This window comes from Cygnus atratus, chromosome 1 (genome assembly GCF_013377495.2).
Source record: "Cygnus atratus isolate AKBS03 ecotype Queensland, Australia chromosome 1, CAtr_DNAZoo_HiC_assembly, whole genome shotgun sequence".
In the NCBI taxonomy this organism is placed as follows: Eukaryota; Metazoa; Chordata; class Aves; order Anseriformes; family Anatidae; genus Cygnus; species Cygnus atratus.
Genome location: NC_066362.1, coordinates 49,689,141 through 49,708,615, shown reverse-complemented (window position 1 = coordinate 49,708,615; position 19,475 = coordinate 49,689,141). Strand labels below are relative to the sequence as shown.

Genomic DNA, 19,475 nt, shown 5'->3' with positions numbered 1-19,475 from the left:
AATATATTTTCCAAGGTAGGCTCTGTTCATTGGCTTGAGTCTGTTGTTTTTTGCTTATTAGAAGGAACAAGTAAATTATGCCACAGACTTTTAATGCCATATGACATATTTTCAAGGATGCTAGTGTCAAACTTCACATCACATACAAACTAAGAGCCTAATTTTTCAGCTAAGAGAGTGAGGACTACACAAGTTTCACAGGTCTAGCATTGCTTAAAAATCTTTACTTAACAGGTTTGGGGAGTGTTTTAACCTTTAAGATGCAGAGTAATTTCAAGTAACACAATCACAAAGACACTAGTAGTTAGTACTTTATGTTACTCAGTTTTAGAACACATCCTACACAGTTATTGTCTCTACAATGAGATTTTCTGATCAATAACCAGGCCCAGCTTGCTGAAGCAGTAAGATATGTTAAGGAACAAAGACCATGAGTTAAAAAAACATAGCTAGCTGCTTATTATACAGCTTATTTTCTAGAATATTCATCCCTCAAGGAGACTCAATCTGGAAGCTTTTGCAGTAGTTGCTTAACGTGCTGGTGAGGTAAAAGTACGCATTGACAGAAGAATTTGTAAATAACAAACTAACTTATCCAATTCTAGCATGCTAATGCTAGAATGTTAACAGCTAAAAGCATTTATCATTAGTTGGCAACAACAGGCCGTCACTGCTCAGCATTCATGTTAGTACTCATTTGGAGATTAAGAAAAATACTGCGAAAGACTTCTTACGCAGTTCAGTGAAGCAAGAAAAGCAAGTTTCTCCTCAGTCTGTTGGGTGTATCTGATGCAGCATATCTAAAGTGAGATTTCACAGCTGATGACTACACCCACCTATCTCTCAAATCTGCTCCCTATCCACTTACCTTAACAGAATAAGCCAGCGATATAGTGACTGCAAGTGGAAGACCTTCTGGTACTGCTACCACCAAGACTGTAACTCCAATAATGAAGAACTTCACAAAGTACTGAATATAAATTGGTGTACATTCAGCAAGCCAAGGTCGCTTCTGAACCCAGAAGGTATCAATTACAAAATACAACACAAGGATAATGACCGTGATTGCAGACATCAACAAGCCTTTTAAAAAAGAGAACAAACAATTTTTAGAAATTATTTTTAAATATTTGACCGTACAGATTCTGGCTAAGTGCAAATACTCCTGCCTTTGCAGAAGTTACAGTTCAGAGGTAGTTCTCAGAGACATACCAACTTTCGGCGCAAGTATTTCCTCATGAATTTCACTTAAAAGCCTCTAAAATCTTGTTTTTCTTTTCACTTAATTGAAAAGTGTAGATCTAATTATGAATGGGAGAGAGCGGTATGTAAAGTAAATTGACTAAACAGCATAATAATTGAAAGAGTTCAACAGGCCTTCCATAACTATACTGATGACTTACTCAGCAGAGAGAGAGGGTAACTGGGTGACTATTCACACCGTACTTTCTACTGAAGCTGGAATTAAATATGGCAGGTAAACAATGTTCAGTGAAATAGAAATAACTGGGAAGACAAATTAGAACTACTGCTAACAAGCTCTGTGGCACATTTAAGATACCACAGCAAAATGGAGAAAAAATGGACCTGGCTGAAATAAAGCAACAGAAATCACAGAAGTGTCAGCTGTTTGTAGACAAATATGTCAGTGTTTGCACCACCCAGAGAAGCAGGACAGAAAAACGCATGCATGAAGTTGATGAGCATTAAGGGTATGTGGGGAATTAGAATAGGTTAAGAGGTACAAAAAAGGAAAAGAGCTATTTCAAAAACAAAAAAATGTCAAGAAGTTATTTGAGAAGAATAATGTATTACACTAACCATTATTGAAGCTTTATTCGGCTTTCAATGAAAAATTATCATTGCTATACAAACTATGAAATGCTAAAGCTAAAAATTTTTAATTGCTCTTTGCTCCATAGCTATCTTATGACATAGATGCTTTAATTTGCTCTTTTTGAGCTGGGGGTTGGACTACAAGACTTCCAGAAGTTCCTTTTAACTTAACTCTTTCAACAACTCAACACAGAATCATAGAATGGCTTGGGTTGGAAGAGACCTTAAAGACCACGCAGTTCCAACCCCCCTGCCATAGGCAGGGATGCCACCCACCAGACCAGGTTGGCCAGGGCCCCATCCACCCTGGCCTTGAACACCTGCAGGGATGGGGCATCCACAGCTTCTCTGGGCAGCTTGTGCTAGTGCCTCACCACCCTTTGAGTGAAAAATTTCCTCCTAACCTCTAATCTAAATCTCCCCTCTTTTAGTTTAAAACCATTCCCCCTTGTTCTGTCATTATCTGACTGAGCAAAAAGTTGCTCTCAACCTTTTCTATAAGCTTCCTTTACGTACTGAAAAGCTGCAATAAAGTCTCTCTGGAGCCTTCTCTTCTCCAGGCTGAACAGCCCCAGCTGTCTCACCCTTTCTTCACAGGAGAGGTGCTCCAGCCCTTTGATCATCTTTGTGGCCATCCTCTGGACCCACTCTAACAGATCAGCATCTTTCTTGCGTTGAGGGCCCCAGACCTGGATGCAGTAATCCCAGAAAGGCCTCACGAGGGCAGAGCAGAGGGGGACAATCACCTCCCTTGACCTGCTGGCCACTCCTCTGGTGATGCAGCCCAGGATGCAGTTGGCCTTCTAGACTGCAAGCACGCACTGCTGGCTCATGTCAAGCTTTTCATCCACCAGAACCCCCAAGTCCTTCTCTGCAGGGCTGCTCTCAATGAGTTCTTCTCCCAGTCTGTACTCACATCCGGGATTGCCCCAACCCAGGTGCAGCACCTTGCTCTTAGACATGTTAAACCTCATTAGGTTCACATGCACCAAAATAAATCCTGAAATAAAGTAACCAAACTTCTACACACTAGATAACAAAGCCTAAAATTCACACTGAGCTTCGTTGTTATTTTAGCTTATCTTTTATAAGCAACAGTGTCAAATGTTTGATGAAACAGCTGAAAGAAAAGTAACAAACTAAAGCATAGCAGCAAGTCAATAAAATTTTTTATTACTTAGCAGTGAAGCATGTATTAAGTGGAAATTCCTAAGCCTTTTGAAATACCAGTGATAGTCTAGTCAGCTCTACCACATTTTTCACAGACTTATGTCAACTTATTTTTCTCTAGGTGCAGCACTAAAAGCTATGTTTACCTAAAAACATCTTTTATAACAGTTGTCCAATGTTATCAAGCTGGAATTGGCTGTCCTAGGAGCTGATACTTTAAAGCCTGAATATATTTAAATAAAGACAAAATTAAAAAGGTCACCAACATTATGCACTCTCAGAAGCCATCTGCACGCTTATGCATGATGGCACACTTATATGCATCGGAATTTTACACTTTACTTCAGCAGCTAGCCTTGACTAGCTTATCTCCTCATGAACTATGCATGTTACTACTTTATTCAGAAGTGTGACATCAGGAAAAAGAGGACAGTGGTAAGGCATACCTGCTTTGCCAATCTGAACAGCTAGCTTTGTAAGTTTGCCTTGGAGAACAGATTTTTCTTTCTTTGGCAAATTTGCTCTCTTCTTGTCTTTCTCATCTCCATCCGCACCATCCTCACTCTTCAGTGGTTGCATTTCCATGGCTGCACCATCCTGGGCTTTAGCTTGAAGTTATAAGCAAATAAAATTTAGCCATTCTGGAGTCCCTGAAATCAATAGTACTTACAAAGCTTGATTACGTATCAGGCCCAGCTGAACATAAGTATTGTGTAGTACCTCTTACCCAGAGATGCCATACTATCCTTGAATATTTAAACAAGATATCTAGATACTAGAGAAGGAGACTTCAGCAATGTTTACTTAAGACTGCCAAGTTCATTTAAGCATTTGTTTTCAGAAGATTCACTTATGCTATGTTTAGCATAATTACTTTGAACATCAGGATGCAATAAGCATTTTCATAGTAAAGTATGTATTCATTGTATACAGTCAGAAAATAAGGACTTATGAGAAAGGATCATAGAAACTGCATTTACCTTTGTTACGGTTCTCAACAGCTCCATCTTGTTTTTTACCTGTCAAAGAGGGAAAGTTGTTTTAAATTGGCTGTGCAGAGTCCAACTCGGTGTTAAGGTTTATATAATAGATACATGAATATCTGTTGAGACAAGTGATTGCATTTCAGAAAGTGTAAAACAACCTGGGAGACAGAAGGCTGACATAACTTACCTTTAAAGTCTTAGTTAACTCACAAAAGCAACTCACATCACTGTTTTGGACTTTTCCCATACAAGACTGCTGTATGTTTCCCATACTAGACTGCATACAAGACTCCTACCATAGTCAAATTTGCACAAATTACTGATATAGACATTTATAAACAAGTAAATAGAAACACAGCAGAAGGCCTTGCCTGGCCAGACAGCTGTCCTATGGAAGTGTATTTAGTTGAAGCAGGTAGTGAGGAAAGATTCTTAAACCTTTTCTGAGAAAGAGATTTGTAACACTAAAGGGATTCTGGTGGCCTCAGTCTTGCTCTGTTCTTTCAGCACTGTCAACTGTACCTGACTACTGTAACGAACTGTAAGATCAGATTCCACTTCCAGAATCAGTGCTTTTGCACAACATTGCAGAAGTTACTGTAATATAAAATATTTATAAATCCACACCAAAGCTTAATGGAGGCACAGCGCTGGATTACTGGATCTATGCTAACCCTATTTACGCAAGCATGAACATAATCTGTTGGCAACATACCAATATTAAAGCACGAGGAGAATATTTCACGTTCCTGACAAAATATCATTCCTACCTCTGTTCAGAAATGGAGATCAGCAAGAGATCAAGAAGAAGGACATTAGAATAATGAAATAAATTCATGAATGAAATTTATGAATTAAACATTAAATGCAACTAAAACTATGTATCACATGTAGCTTATTATAAGGTCACTACCTTTTCTTTTTTTTTGATTGGGTTTTCAGGTAAGAAGGTTTAGATATTATCTTGGCAAAAGACAAACTGACAGCTTTTCTCCTACCTAACGAAAGCTAAAGCTAAGCTATAATTACTACTAGCAATAGCTTGAAATGAAAGAACAAAATGGAAGAACATAGAACAAAACAGATTTTTTCAGTCTCACTGCTATTTCATTTTATCTTCTGCCTTAAGAGTATGTAGACTGAAGTGTATGGGAGCTAGAAAAAAATCAGAATAGAACTCAGCTAGAAGAAAATCAAGTTGTCAAGCAGCCTGTCTTTGCATGACATTTAGTACCTCCAATGCACTATTACTGTAGACATAGTCTGATTTGATACATATAAAATTTTCCCCCCAAGCATCCTCAGAACAGCTGAGGAGAAAAAAAGTACGTTAATCTTCTCCAGAAGATGTCACTTCAGACTTCTTAAGAAGTCATCGTTATCTGCTAATTTCGTATTTGTGCTTTCCTTGTTCTTCTAGGAGAAAAGAGAACTAAGTTCCACACTTGAGTTACTTCTAACTCCCTGCACATACGTATGCTTTCACTCTGAACCAAGCCATACACAGCCAACTAAAAATAGCCACTTTAATCTCCTTAACGTTCAGAGAAGCTAATTTAGTTTAACCTGAATTTTACCAAGGAGAATCTTATCAGGCACATAACTTAAGGGAAAAAGGAAGTTGCTTATCTCAGGAGGCAAGGGAAAAAACAGGTTTTCAGGCCCAAGGATACACCAAAACACTACTTGTCAAAGAGATTTCTTCTTACATACTAGCAGAATATTAAAAAAAGCTATGATCTTCACCGTGTCTCCTGTAGTAGCTAGCACTTTTGCTTGCTTCTTTCCTCTTCCTCTGTCAGAGGAGAGTAAAAGATGGAAACTGCTCTATACCAATCTCCTTCAGTGCTGCAAGTCAGCTTCTACTCTTAAGCTATCCCACTTGAGCTTGAATCTAATGCTGAACTCAAAGCAAGTTTCAAGAAGGGGTAGAAATGTCTGCAGGTTAGGCCAACAAGCCAAAAAGCACAATTCAATGTCAACCCCTGCACAGAGCACACATTCCAACAACTGCCACTTGAAGGCCACTGAGATTCCTAAACACATTTCTGCATGGCTTCCCATTACTCTTTTCCTGTTCCATTGGGGAAATAGTACATTTCCCCACCAGGAACCTTCACAGACTCTGTCCCATCCAGTTAATCTCACAACAATTTCAACAGAAATTCAGTGGTGATCAAGTTCAGTCCTGAACGCGCATGTGAGAGCTAGCATCAAAACATCACAAGCTAACATTTCTAAGCTTTGATTCTTAAGCAGGATAAAGGTTATGGCTTAGATAAGTGACTATAATTCTAGCTGCTCAAACGCTTCAAAATACAAAAGATATCCTGTTTCACACTTCACTGAAAGGCTCTAAAATGCTCTGGGTTACAATGTCCTCATCCTTCCAAATAGGACGTTTACAGGAAAGCATCATTAGGTTTTTGTCTTGAGTACAGCTTTCAGATATTCATCTCTGGAAGAAAAGGGCTTGCACAAAAAACTGCCTGCTCACCTTTAGTGGTCATATACGTTTAAGATACCCACAAGCTCAGTGCTATCAATGATACAAACTTTTCCGCTTCGGGTAAGACTTTTTCCATTCAAGAACTCACCAGACAAAACACTGTCAAAATCAGAACTAGATGCTCATTAGGTTGGTTTATTGTTGATAACGTCTTTGCTGTAAAGAAGTATTTGTTATGAGACGCGAGTGTACTTTGAAGTTACCATGTACAAATTATTAAACTGCCTTCTCATGTAAGGGTGGCTAAGAGTTATAAACTTTCCAACCTCCAATTTATCAATGAGATCTGAAATTTAATTAAAAATCCACATGGCAAGAGTTTTTAGTAGTGGTATACATTTCAGGTTACTGGACCTTTCTTCTGCGAAACCTACTGAAAGAATGAGTTTTAAGATTTCTGGCTCCAGATGACTAGAACACTTTTGCATCCAATAATATTTAGAATTTCGCCCCTCCTTTTCCAACGAATTAAGATTATTATGCCTACTTTTCTTGTCCTTCTTCTCTTTTTCTTTCTCCTTCTCTTCTTCATCTCCTCCAGCCCCGAGTAAGGTAAAGATGATTCCAGTCTGAGAGTTCACACCTACAGCAGTAACAACCATCCTCCCAGAGCCTTCCATCACATGTGTACCTGGAAGAGGGCATCAGGTTTTCCACTGAAACTTAAAACAGTTGTATGCAGACCACAAAGGAAATCCATTCTCAAACTTCACACTTACAGAATCATAAGATTATGCATATAGAGCTCTTAAAACATAATAATATACATGCCAAAACTATCTGGAAAATAAAGCCATAAGCAAACACACAAATTGTTGTTCAGCTTTAGGCAACTGTTACTTCACTTCGACCAAGTTTTGATGAAGTTGTGCTGTTTCTGGATACTTCTAGGAAGCAGCCTAGATATGGTCCAGTTCACTAGATTTTGATCTTGTAATTTAAAACAGCCAGTCCCCATAGAAAACTAACCACTTTCTTCAAGAATTGTCAAATGCTACACACCTGAAAGCAGCATAGGATCCCTGTCCAGAGACTTCTTAACATGATCAGATTCTCCAGTCAGCGAGCTTTCATCAATTTTGAGGTCATTTCCTTGAATGAGTATACCATCAGCTGGCAAAAGATCACCTACAAAAGATGATTAGGTGTGTTGACTTTGGATCCTTCTTTATAAATAAAATAAAACTTCAACTTTAAAAGTATGTTTACCGTATTTCACTTGTGCAATATCTCCAACAATTATGTCAGCTACTGGTATCTGGATGACTTGGCCACCTCTGATGACCGTGAATTTCTGTTCTTGTTCAATACGGCTCTGCAATCCCCGAAATTGTTTCTCTTTACTCCAATCATTGAAAGCTGTTACTAATACCACACAAACTACAGACAGGAGGATTGCTGCTCCTTCAATCCAGCCTGCTTCAGATTCTTCCTCCTCTTCACCAACATTTACTGATCCACATACTGTAGAAAACAAGTTTTAGAGATTTAAGTTTACATAGTTATTTCATTTAAAAATGTTTTCCCAAACAGAAGAAACTACTAGAGACTGCTAAACATTTTCTTTGCTAGCCTTTGTCACAATTTTACATTCATTTTCAGTAATGGTAATACACAAAGAAGCTATACAACCTGAAAGATAGAGCAGCTCAATGAAGTTAAAGCACCTAGAATTTACATCCCTGCTCCCTTGAGCATAAGAGAAATTGATACAAAGTTACCTGGTCCATATTATCTTGTTAAATGATTGATGATAAGATGGCCAGATTGGACAACTGGTTATCTACCTTCTGCTTTGTCAACATTTCCTATTTTATCTTTCTCTTAAACCACATACAACTGCAAACGTTTGGTTTAACGAAGGCCAGATCCCTTCACCTTCTGTTTCAAACTATAAACATAGCTTTGTTTCTTAAAGTGGAAAGTTACCAGTGTCATATTGTAAATCAAGGAAAAGGTAAGATATGCTGACTCCCCAGAGAAAGCACTGACAACTCAAATTGCTTAAATATTTGAGGCAAAGATACAAGTATAGTTGCACAGAAGCTTGACTAGTCTAAAACAGGACATAGGTCCTGCTGCTTGCACTTCGCCTTTGCCATTGCTTTGGTTAGAATCAGCCCAGATCACGAGCAAGGAAGTCTTGCCTTTTTAAGTCAAGGTAGAATTCTAGCATTGTTGTCTTAATAAGAAACAATCAGCTGTGTTTCCAGACTTATCTCCCATCATATTTACAGTGTAAGCATGCTGGACCATAGGAATCAGTAGTGTAACATAGGTAGATAACTACTTTTTCAAATATTTACTTACATGCTTCATTTCCTCCTGGAGGCTGGTAAAAAGAAAGGCCCAAGGATACTACGGCTGCAATTTCTAATATAATTAGTGTAACATCCTGTAGTGCTTCCCATACTAACTGAAGAAAAGTTTTTGGCTTTTTAGGAGGTATAAAGTTCTTCCCAAAAACTGCTTCTCTCCTTTCTATATCTGCTGGATTTCCACTTAAACCTATTTAATAAGAAGACAAAGTTAGTGACACTCATTTGCATTTCACCTTCATGCTAGAAATGATTGATATTCCCCATTCACGGGGTCAAGTGCCACTCCATATTTTTGGAAACAATACCAAAGAGACATCTATCAAGTATACTTACATAAGAATCATCCTTAAACCACACTTGCCATATTTCATAATTCACCGTTTGCCAATATAAATTAAAATTAAGGTATACTGACTTGCACATAACATGGCATGGCAGCAGAGTAACAGTAACAGACATTCTTGTACAAAGCAAACAGGTTTACAAGATTAGATTGTTAGCAGTCACTGCTGTAGAGGCCGAGCAGCACCACGCAGATTTGGGATGGCTGCTGGCTGGGATGCCAGCTCTGGTTCCCCTGGTAGGGGCTGGGTATTCAGAGACAGCATCCTAGGCTCCCACAGTTCTAATTCTAACACAATGCGTCTAATTAATAAAATATTGTGTGATAAATACAGCATCCGTAGTATTTATATTATGTACTATTTAATTATGATATAAAATGCTGTGAAAGTCTGGCAAAGCTCTCTGGGCATGACGAGGAGAGAGGAGCCACCTCACAGTGCTGCCTCCACCTGGGCAGCAGCCTATGGCTGTTCTGAAGCTTCAGTCTCTTGATACCCCTTCTGACACAGACAGAGTTTGTCTTGGGCACTGCGCAAGTGGTCCTTATGGTTTTTCACCTCAGCTTTCTTTCTGCTTTTCTTTCACCTGCCTTCTTTCTAAGGTGGTATATTTCTTTCTGAATCCTCTTCACTGCCTTAACTCTTGCACCGCCCTTAAGGGACACCAGCGGTTAAGAGTGAGGGGCATTCACTAGAAAACACTTCATGTGTTTCAACAGTTAGAACAGTTAGCTGAGTCCTTAAAAATAAAGGAATACCAAGTCCAAGTATATTCAGTGCAAGGTCATGGACTCAAGGTCTTTCATAAGTACAGCTTTACCTCAACGATTTCCAGCTGCCTAACCCTTCACAACAAGTTTCAATATACACCACTAGCTTCCTTTTGAAGGCAATATGGCCAAATTTCTGCATGTATTCAGAGCAGAACTCTGGATACTTCAACCCTATCATCCCAAGTTTTATTATCATCAGTACCTACATAAAGACAACTACTGAAAAACTGCTTTTAAGAAAACCGTCAACCCAGCTGCTTGGGAATAACAAGAGATTAAAACATGCTAGGTAATCAATGAAACTGGTTTTCATATTAAGTGAAGTATTTAACGTTTCTAACAGAACCATTACATGGTATTTCAAGACACTTTGCAAAGACTACTGAACTGCAAAGCTCAGTTTTAAATGCAAAAACTACTACGTAATCACCTAACTGAAAAGCAGAAATATTACCTGTGGATCATTTCAAAATCAAACAGATTTAAACATGCCCTTGGTTTATACAGTAAGTTAGGTTTATTCCAGCACTATTACATTCACCTTGAACTCACAGCTTTGGAGGTTTAACACAGGAACAATTTTACTGGTCATCTGTAACACTATGCTTCTTTAAGTTCAAGCTTTGAGGTGCTTACCTTTTCTCTCAAATTAAGAGCACAGCAAGACCATTTTCAAGATTAAGCTATATGAGGGTATCTGGAGAAACTCTGGACAGTTTGGCCATTCCAAAAGGCTGCACCATATTTCTGTTTTACCAGAGATACTATTTGTCTCTTCTTTTTAGTACAGCAGTGTTTGGAAGATCATTTACATGATGTCAGTGATACCATTTCCCTCCTCCCTTCACAGGAGGCAGAATATCAGAAGTATACAGTAAAAGTCTCCGAAGAATGAAAAGCATTTTCTAACAAAGCTATATAAAGTTAAGTTACTATCAGCATCACTAAACAAAGACTAGTAAATACACCTAGCAAAGATAAATAGCATTTGGATTTTTAGTATTCACCATAAGCAACTGTGAGCAGCTACTGAACCTGCTGTATTTACCACAAGGTTAGTAATTTCATAGTTCACAATCTACAGGCCCAAGGTCTGAACTACTGCACTACATTATTCATTATGTATTTTAACTAGGGTAATTTCTTTTATTTGGGTTTAAATTTGAAAAACATTGGGGAAGGGCCTAGCTGAAGCTTTATATAAAAATTTATTAGAAATCTAGAAGCAGAAACTACGAGAAAATCAAAATGATGTAGACCTATGGAAAAACCGATGGTGGTCCACCTCCCCAGAACACATGGGATTTTGCTATTACAGATGTGTCAAACATTCATTTATTTGCATTTATATGAACTTGTACACATACAAAGGACATAAGTGTTAAATACTAAGCAGTAAAAAAGTGTCTTTTCTAATAATACTGGCAAAGGACAGTTCCCATTTCTCATTTTATGTCAGGTAGGTCTGAAAAGAGATACTGTCTTACATTGTCAAGAACTCCAAAGCAAGAAATTACACAAACTGAACTTGTTCACTGTGTAATATTTCAAAACTACATGTACTTTAGCTGTGCAGCTACTGGCAGTTATGCAAGTCAGCATTTCCTATCATACAGGGACCTTCTGAATGGGAAGAAATGCCATAGGGCCTAGCAGATGTACACTCAAGACTTCAGAGAATTATAACAAGTACAATAAATAGCACAGAACAAAATCAGAATATCCTGAGTTGGAAGGGACCAACAAAGATCATTGAGTCCATCTCCTAAGCAGCCTTCATAGTCCTGCATAGATTTTCTCCATTAGAAATTTCTGTTTCTATATTTACAACTGGAATTTGACAAGAGACCTAGTTCTCCTACATTAATTCTACACCAACACCTCCATGAGAAATTCGTTTGCCTTATTAAAAATCTTGTTCTCTAAAAATTCATGTAGTGATTTAGAACAAAAACAGCATCTTTGCAGAAGACACTATTCTATAACTCAATCTTTTCTGAGCTAATTATCAAGTTTGACTATTGAAGCCTTGATGCGTTTATGAGCTGCTGTCACACATCAAAAAAGGCTTTTATCTTTTATCAAGTTAGCAATTGTACTGTACTGTAATCAGTTAAATACATACAAATGTCAAGATCTTAAAAAGGAAAGGCCTTGGTCACACAGTCCTCAGGTACAGCAGATTCAAATCTGTGGGAAAGGGCATCTAACTATTCTGTTTTTAGTATATTCTCACTCATGATTCCCATGCATTAATCTGACAGTTACTTTATGGGACACGAACAAAGTAAACCCTGCAGTACACTAGGCATGTGGTGCTTAGTTCATCCTGGTCGTCTACAATCACATGCTCCTCTAGCTCACAGTAATAATGGGCCTTAAACCTCACAGACCACTGCAGAACTGGATTCCACCCTCAGTTCAGGTACTCTTTGTGGAGTACTATGGATTTTTTCCACTGAGAAGAGAAATTGCCTTTCAATGCTATTCAGCAGGTCAATGGGGTGCTAGGAGACTGCTGCTCTTACCCAAGCGATGTTATGCTGCTTGCACACAGCAGCGCTTCGTGCATGTGCACTAGCTTTAAAACAGCTGAAGCCAAGAAACGAAGTTTGCAATCCTTAGGTTTTAGAGGTTTCTTCTTCAGCCTAGAACTGGTCTACCGGCAGGTCAGGTGTATGAGCTGACTACCTGCTGTTTGGTAAGAGGAAGCCAGCTGACCTTCTGAAATCATTTCGGGAGTCTGAATGTAAGGCGTCTGGCTTCAAAAGCAGATCAAGCCAAAACATGCTACATGCTGATGTACCAAGAGGTACCTTACAGCATTAGTAGGCTGTGCTTGAGCCAAGGAGACAACCATTTCCATAGTATTTCTGAAGAACACAAAGAACAGCTCTCAAGGTACTTCACCGCCACCAACATGGAGCTGGTTAAGAGCTAGGGAAGCACTTAAATGCTGAGACACCAGAATTTGCCAGTATCTTGACTTTGGTACTTGGTATCAACCACAAGCAACAGCAGGACTTCGAACCATCTCAAGCAAATTTAACTTGAACCTATTTTTTCACAAATTAAAGCTCACAGCTTTCGTTTCAACTGGAAGAGATGACTAGATCTTAAAGAAAACTTCTGGAAGGCTCTCAGGAAGGAGACCTGTTACATTTATAGTCACATTCACAGAACGCCACTGAGCCTGAAATGACAAAAACTTCTCTGAAGATGCTTATTTCTAGAGATTGCATGATCACTTTGCATACCTTCTCCCAATGGTCACTGTATGTCTTAGTGCCTAAAGCTGTATCGACAGTTGTGCATTGCTGCAATTCTCACTTGATCTAAGGTAGACTTGTAAGTTAGATATGGCTATTATGAGTTCACTGCAGTACAGTAACAAAACAGATGACACCAGTTTGAAAACTGCTGCATTAAGGAACGCAAGAAGTGGGTAGCAACACACAATTAACAACATATTAATAAGACCTTCATTAGATTATTAAAACATTGTGTTCTACAACAGCATAATCTAAATTGTGAACTACAGGTCACATGAACAATTCACAAAACATTCACACCAAGTTTAAAAAAACATTGCTATGTTGTATTGCTATTTCATTTCATATCTGGATTCCTACATCAAAGTTCCCTCCTAAGTGCAATTTTGCCACTAGTTCAAAATGGTGCATGCAGTTAGGCAAGCTGAAAACCCTTGCTTATTTATTATCAAGGAAGTATCATCCTGTCTTACAGGAGTAAGAGACAGTATTTCAGTTACTATAATAATAAAATATCTTTATAAACTTTTTTTTTTTTTTTAGAAATAGCTTACTTGACTCAAGTTTTTCATAAGTGGAATTTCCTCAATAGTAGTGTGAAAATTGACTTACCTTCATTTGGTGAAGTTTTCAATTTTGTACAGATGCCCTGTACATCTCCGTAGCATTCCTGTATTTTATGCAGTGCATCTGTAGCTCGAAGTTCCATAAGAGAACGGAGCTCTGCAAGAGTAACTCCAAAATCTCCATGATTAGCTTCTTTGACAGCATTTTTTACACCAGTATATGCAACCGAGTTGTTTGCCATATCACCCATGATGCTTGCAGTCTTTAGTGTACACAGTTTCCAGTAAGGAACAATATTTCAATTTAAAATATTTCCAAAAGGAAAATAAATCCTTTGGGTATGAAGACAGTCAGGACAGCAGACACATCACCCAAGTAAGAGACCCCTTCTGGAGAGATATCGTTGAGGCCGTCCCATGGCGAGCTGTGCTCTCCAAGCCAAATGACAGGTACAATCTGGGGAAAGAATAAACACACATTCAGTTACATAGCACATTGTAAGACAATCCTTCTTTTTGTATTGAGATTACAGAACATTTTTCTGCCCAACAACAAGTTCTCTGTATTTCCTATCATATTTTTAGTCCGTATTCAGCTGGCAAAGTGACAAGGCATAAAATGGATGTTTCCAGTCCCAAAATAACCTTGCATTATTATACTTTAGAACTTCTAAGAAGAGTTGTAGCCTTTAAGTCTTAAATTCTACTTGGTATATCCCTGTGGTTCATCATCAACAGGAAACCTTTATAAACACCTGGAAGTAAGTCAGTTACCAGGAAAATGGAGTTTGGAAAATCCACCATGGGCGCCACACATGGTAAGAATATACTCAAATTACAAATTATTTCCAACATACCAGGAAGCCTCGGAGTTCGAGATGAGCAAGCTTTTTGTGCATTCGCATGAACTCATTTCTGCAGTCCTCAAGGAAAACAGTTTCAACACAAAGCTAATCAGCGCAGGAACTACATTTGTAGTGTAACTAAGTATATTATATCAGACAGACCTAGGTCTTCATACATTTTCATGTCCAAACAGTTTTAGCACCCCACTCCAGCCCATTTCATCAGCCAAAGCCTCCCACAGCATCTGCATTTTATTATTTGCATAGAGCAAAGAATTGCACAATACCATCCTCCTACAGAAGGGATATAGGAGACTAAGGTCAGCTCTTCCATCTGATTAAGAGAGCACTGTAGCTGAGAAATTAACCCCAACCCACAGGACTCTCAACCTGCACAGGCACTGTTTTTTTGCCTACTCGGCTGATGCTTCTTTCACGTACACATGTATCCACTTAACAGAACGGTGAATGCACAAACTCTTCATGCCTATATAAAGATCTGCTGTGTGCGGAAAAGACGGGAGTCCGATCGCATAGGTCAGCTTAATCAACATGGCAGGGTGAGCACAAGTAACCATATATTCACCTGTGAAACATTAAGGCTGCCAGCCTCAAATGAAAAAAATAACCTGGGCACTTCCAGGTCAACAAGACCCCAAGGTGCCATATGTCCCTTTGCCACCCCCATCAGGCCATAAGAAGCATTCAAATCTAGTGGAACTCATCTAGAAACTCTGGTATTGTACTGAATGCTTATCACCTCATGTAGTCATCGCCTAGCAAAGGCAAGCAGTTACCAGACTACGTTGCTTTGCAAAGGCAGAGTCACGCAGGAAAGAAAATAATTCTGACTATTGCCCTGCCAGGTCAGATGACTGTTTGGCTCAACTACTGTGTCCATGTCTAGGTGTAAGCACCTGATTACCAGAAATTTAAGGTCAGTGTTGCAGCAAAGTCTCGGTTCTCTGCTCTGGAAACAATAGGCTACATCCGTAGCTGATCTACCACTTCGAGCACCCAGGCACAGCACTGTATTTGCACTGAAGACAGCCATTGATGCTGAAAGATGCAGGAGTGACAGTGTCACTACTACAGCTGTTCTTCTAGTCCTATCACTGGAAAATCCTGAGAAAAGACCAGATATGGCTGCTTTCTGGAGAGAGATAAAAAGCATAAAGCAATCAATGTTCATATGCATAAAACTTCCACATCCCATAATACCAACAGGTTAAATAAATTAAAAATTTCAGTTCACACCTTGATAGCTTTCTCCATGTTGCATGCAAAAAAAAAAAAAAAAAAAAAACTACTACAGTAGTTTAAGAGCCCATTTCAATGGTGTTAACCTGCATTCTAGGATGCACTGATTTGATTAACAAGTATTCTACAGCTGACTCTAACAAGTTCTACTACAGTACCCTGTAAGTGAAGAAACTCATGTAAGCTCATGTATGAAAGAGTGCTTTTTAAAGCCACACCACGTCTTTAACTAAAGGCCAAAAGCTAGATGCTGTTGGCCAACTGGGAGCCTAGGATTTATCAGTTGGCATCTGATCACAAGCTGTGACAGCGTAATAAGAAGCAGATCAGGCAAATGAGTTTGTATAGCTATGGAGTAGATGCAGCAGCTGCTAATTGTGCAAGAATAGACCAAGCAGAATGCCCCACAACTAATTACAATCAAAATTAATTCAAATTTAATTAAAGCTGGCCAGCCTTAAGAAAAGCTCAGCTCAAGCCTCTCACAGTAGTTCTGCACTGTAGGCCCAAATACTCCCAAATCCAAATACAGATATGAGGTTAGGAAGAGCTACAGCTGTAGTCATTGCTAACTTCCTACTGAAAAACTTTGCAATGGAGTACTGATGAGCCATGCCAAGACTTGTTTTCATGCGTAGTCACCAGAAGAGCAATAATATCACTTAATCAGTAGCTCATACTATGCTTCATACTCCACTCTATCATTTTTGTTAGATCTAGATCCATTTTCACTAAGACATAATAATGTAGTGATTACATACTGCTAACAGGTTACACCTGAGAAGCCCTTTCGGTATTCTGAAGTACCTCAGTGATGTTCTAACATACCAACAGATCTGATCCTTAGGGCTCCCACACAGCTTCAAGAACTTACATTAATACTACAAGAACAGCGCAGCTCTGCAAATCAGTTTTAGTAACATTACAGACAACTCTGTATGTCCCTGCTCAGAAGTAGCTCTGGAAAATTCAGAGGAACAGACTCTTCAACTCCAAATCATAAAACCTTTGTAAACATCAGTAACTGTTACACCAAATCGGATCAGAAAGAATCTGCTCCAGTAGCCCATTTTTACCAGGTATTTCAACAGACAATATAAAAGCACATGAGTACTGAATGGATGTGTATCTTAACCTAGTTTCTTTGCTAATTTCTACTGAAAAAATCTCGCTACAAATGTCTTTAAGAAATATCCTTTATGAGGCTCGATGCCAAGCCTTGCAACATTCAATCGTTTCCTGTTACAGCAAGTTCCAACAGTCCACTGTAACAAGAAAGTGGCAATGCATAATGAAACTGTAAACACTGAAACTCCAGTACCAAAAGAAAGTGTATTTCTTAAGCCACACAGGTCATCTAATAATATTTATCTTTCCCGGTATCAGATTATTTTGTTTTGATCAGTGTTCCAGTTCCAAATTCAATTCTTGCAACAGCCATTTGAGACCTTATTTGAGCAAGAGCTCCAAAGCATTATAGAGTTATAGCTCTGAAGCAATTCACCCTAAACTTCCAGTCTGCTAATATCCCAAATTTTAAAATCAGGTAACAGTTATCAGAACTACCAGTCACTTGCAAGCCATTACTGAAGTTGCAGTTTATTTAAAGTTTAATTCAGCTGAAGGTATGTCACTGTCCAGCTGAAAGCTGTGCACCAGGTGGTAATGAGGGAGAAGTCAGTCTTCCATTCGGCACATCAACCTTGTTTCCTCATCACTTGGACTACCAGTAACTGTAGAGGTATTGTCTGTCATACTCAGGTGACTAAAATTCCTGCACTGAAGAGGCACCTGGTGGAAAAAGTCGATACTGTTGTAGGCAGGATTCAGATACTCCTGCAAGTATCTCTGAAAAGACTCCAGGGTTCTCTGACTGTAGCAGCTTCGCTGATACGTAATGTCATTGTGGGTGCCTACCAGGAGTACAGCATCCTGAACTCCATACCCAAATCAATCTGATGTTGAATAACATCAGTGTGCTTTGTTACGAGATGAAGACAATAATTCAAAAATCATTGAACCAAAGGTTTGATATTTCCACCAGTGCTGCAGGTTGCATCACCTCGTGAGCCTCTGCAGTCGGATCAGAAAAGGCAAACTCAAAAGCCTGTGTGGGGAGATGTTTACCAAAGCATGATGAGCCCATAGCCTATAACTCTATCCGGTGCCACCAGAACACGGCGCGTTGACCAAGCTAGAAGCAGCTGTAATGTTCCGCGCAGTGTTCTAACACCCTAAATAGAAAATATGAAAATAGGAAAAAAACAAAACAAAACACAACTGCTATCGAGACAGCCCTGAAAGTTGAGCATGTTTCAGAAAGGGTCTCTACAAGTAGTCCTTGACAGGCAGAAGCAATACTAAACCCTGTATTTGGAAGCAAGCAATAATCCTTCTTCTACATTTGTTAAAATTAAAACCACCTTGCAGTAATAGTTTGAAGTGGCAACACACAATGAAAATGTGAACAGCAGAAGTCTGATGTAGCATAATCACTATTGCCAGGACACACAGGACCTAAGACACCAATAAAGACCTACCCAAACCTTTCCAGTTATTTAATTCACATTTAATACTGGCTTCAAGGAGTAACCAATCTGCAGGAAACATTTTAATATGCATTAAGAAAATTAAATCTTAAGAACTCCAGCAAAATCTCAAGAGTCAAAACTTCGACAATTACATATCCTGTGCTACTCAATTTATTTATTCATCTGTGTGAACACTATGCATTCAGACTTTAAGCATTAGCTGGTACTAGCATTTGACCTTCAACAACAGAGTAAAGCTGGTTGCTGTAATATAGGAAAAGGCTTGCAAAGTGATTATCTCAGGAAAGCCTTTGTTTAATCTAATTAGTTCAACAAAGACCGGACAGATCTACATACCAAGAGGCTGCAGTGATAAGAACTGTCCCCATATGTTTCAGTTGTCATACCATTTTAATCTGTTTTTAACGTTTTATAAAAGTGCTTTCAAAACACTGAAAAATATAATATGCCTTCACATACGTTAGGTTGAAATCCACAGTACTGGGTACGTTCCATAACCTCACGCTATTGCATGATTAGGGAGGGGAGGAAAAAGTTGTCCATAGTATTATTATACTGGAAAGTAATTGTAACAAATTGACCTGGAGAGCATGCTGAAAGTCTGAGGTCTTCTGCTCTGGAGGGTCAGTTTTCTATTTTAAAGAGACAGACCCTTCCACCAGCTTGGAATACTACAGGAAATTCATCACCTGCTTCACAGTAAATGCAAGCAACTGCAAATTAAATGAGAGTCTCATAAAGAACAGCAGGCAGTTACAGGTCACAATCCTGCAGGTTAAAACATGCATAAGCGAACGTGTAGAGGAGTCAAGTCGCTTCGTGGCACGCTGCTGCCGTTCTGGCGTAGGCGTCTCAGAGCCTGGCTTCTGAAGGGGCAGCTGAAGGAAGATGGAAGAGCTAAGCACGAGTGCACAGCCACAGGAGATGCTCAACAACACGGAGTTTTTAAACACATCACCTTCCAGCCCTACGTGTGCCTAGCAGCATTGTTCTGACAAGTTTTGTTTATTACAGCTCCTGTCTTCTAAGCAGTAAATTAAT

General features: G+C 39.0%; 1 protein-coding gene across 5 annotated transcripts in view; it reads right to left on the bottom strand.

Moving 5' to 3' along the window:
- ATP2B1 (ATPase plasma membrane Ca2+ transporting 1) overlaps positions 1-19,475 on the bottom strand; it is a 62,505-nt gene that overhangs the window by 21,116 nt on the left and 21,914 nt on the right. For all 5 annotated transcript variants that reach the window (XM_035551658.2, XM_035551657.1, XM_035551660.2 and 2 more), the window contains exons 2-9: positions 13,824-14,234; positions 8,812-9,009; positions 7,711-7,965; positions 7,504-7,629; positions 6,989-7,132; positions 3,987-4,025; positions 3,453-3,614; positions 869-1,083 (exon numbers count right to left, since the gene is read on the bottom strand). In XM_035551658.2, coding sequence (XP_035407551.1) covers positions 869-1,083; positions 3,453-3,614; positions 3,987-4,025; positions 6,989-7,132; positions 7,504-7,629; positions 7,711-7,965; positions 8,812-9,009; positions 13,824-14,028 — 1,344 coding nt within the window. In that variant the 5' untranslated portion in view covers positions 14,029-14,234. The remainder of the gene's footprint in view (positions 1-868; positions 1,084-3,452; positions 3,615-3,986; positions 4,026-6,988; positions 7,133-7,503; positions 7,630-7,710; positions 7,966-8,811; positions 9,010-13,823; positions 14,235-19,475) is intronic.